This window comes from Myotis daubentonii, chromosome 3, assembly GCF_963259705.1.
Source record: "Myotis daubentonii chromosome 3, mMyoDau2.1, whole genome shotgun sequence".
Classification (NCBI taxonomy): domain Eukaryota; kingdom Metazoa; phylum Chordata; class Mammalia; order Chiroptera; family Vespertilionidae; genus Myotis; species Myotis daubentonii.
In genome coordinates this window covers 160,727,669-160,729,681 of record NC_081842.1, presented here as the reverse complement: position 1 = coordinate 160,729,681, position 2,013 = coordinate 160,727,669, and the positions used below count along the sequence as shown (strand labels likewise).

The 2,013-nt window shown below is 47.4% G+C and overlaps 1 protein-coding gene across 1 annotated transcript; it reads left to right on the top strand.

Annotated features, from left to right (window-relative positions):
* Positions 1-271: 271 nt before the first annotated feature.
* On the top strand, positions 272-1,745 carry LOC132229460 (ubiquitin-conjugating enzyme E2 R2-like). Its single transcript, XM_059686075.1, has one exon. The coding sequence runs from the start codon at positions 272-274 to the stop codon at positions 971-973; it is 702 nt and encodes a 233-aa protein (XP_059542058.1). The 3' UTR covers positions 974-1,745.
* Positions 1,746-2,013: the final 268 nt, after the last annotated feature.

Sequence of the window (2,013 nt, the reverse complement as noted above, 5' to 3'; positions counted from 1 at the left end):
GGACTGGGAGTGAATTCCCCTAACTCCTTCACCCTCTCCCTGCACCTGGCCCCCTTGTGAGGAGAAGGCCCGGCCCCGTCCGCCCCCGTCCTGTGTGAGGAGCACCCGGGCCAGCCCACGGTTGTCTTGGGCCTGGTCCGGCCCGCCTGGTGTGTGAAGACCAGGTCCAAGTACGGCCTCGCCCGAGGGCGAGCCAAGGGAGGGGGCCTGGTCCAGCTCGGCTGGTGTGTGAGGACTGGGGCCCCCGCCAGGCGCCGCCACCACCACCGCCATGGCCAGCTCCCAGAAGGCCCTGATGCTGGAGCTCAAGTCCCTGCAGGAGGAGCCGGTGGAAGGTTCCCGGATCACCCTGGTGGATGAGTCCGACTTCTACAACTGGGAGGTGGCCATCTTCGGACCCCCCAACACCCTCTACGAAGGCGGCTACTTCAAGGCGCATATAAAATTTCCTATTGACTACCCATATTCACCACCTACCTTCAGATTCTTGACCAAAATGTGGCACCCCAACATTTATGAGAGTGGACATGTATGCATTTCAATTCTTCATCCACCCGTAGATGCCCCACAGAGTGATCAACTGAACTCCGAAAGGTGGAATCCTACTCAGAATGTCAGGACTATCCTGTTAAGTGTAATCTCATTGCTTAATGAGCCCAACATCTTCTCCGCAGCCAATGCGGATGCTTCCGTTATGTTCAGGAAATGGAGCGACAGTAAAGGAAAAGACGAAGAATATGCTGAAATCATTAGAAAACAGGTTTCAGCCACTAAAGCCGAAGCAGAAAAGGATGGAGTGAAAGTACCCACGACCCTGGCAGAATATTGCATCAAAACTAAAGTGCCTTCCAATGACAACAGCTCAGATTGGCTTTATGACTTGTACGACCTTGACATTGAGGATGAAGAGGAGGAGGAGGAGGAAGATGCTGACTGTGATGACCATGATGATTCTGGGAATGAGGAGTCATGACCTGCTCCTTTGAAGCCCCTGTACTGCCCTGCCATCTCAGGCCAAAGGGAGAGGAGCAAGTGGGGACCTAGCAGTGGCCCCTCAGCAAAACCCTATCACAGGGGGTGGGGAAAACAAACATGGCTCCTGCTGACTCCCCTTGTGGATCTCAGTTGGCTCCTTTTTATGGACCTCTTAATGGAGGGAAGGTAATTGTGAACGAAAGGGGCCACATGTAGACCTGACAAGCTCAGGGGAGGCCTGCATGGCAGTCTGAGAGACCTAAAGTAACCACAATGATGGTCTGAAATTAAACTTTAACTCAAAGCAGTTATGGTGGGCAGTTACGTCCTAGACCGGTATCTTCACTGACAAGGTCAACCTTTACCTTAACTGAGCCTATCTGTCTTTTTGCATCTATGATAACACAGCGTTGAAATGTCTGGGTAACTTGTAACTTCCCTTTTTCTGTAGCCCCTGAGGCACAACCAAATGTGCTGGGCGCTGGGCGCTAGGACAGATACCACAAGTTCCTTCATTGTTATGTTAATTGATCCTGCACCCACCTAAGTATGTGTCCATCATTTTACTTTTATCCAATCCCAGGGATTTCCCTGCTTTGCTTTATCCCTCCTCCTTAATCTATCACCAATGAATTTCATGTAACCCACTTATGTCCCTCCTTTGATTGCAAATGTATAAATACAAATGTAACCCCACCATTCTCCGGAGCACTATCTCAACTCCTTGAGGTTCTGCTTCCTGGCATATGTCGACAGTTTGGCTCAAATAAACTCACAAAAATTCTAAAAAAATAAAATAAAATAAAAATGAGAATATGCTGACATATTGGCTTATAATATTTTAAAATAGTACGTATACTGATTTTATATTCCACATTATATGTAAATTTTTAAAAGACTATGTTTAACAAAGTATACATTTTACAGTACATTTTTAATAATATAACTCCAGAATATCACTGTCCAATAGAACTGTCTACAATGATGGAAATATCTGATACCTGCATATTAATACAGCAGCTATGAGCCACATATAGT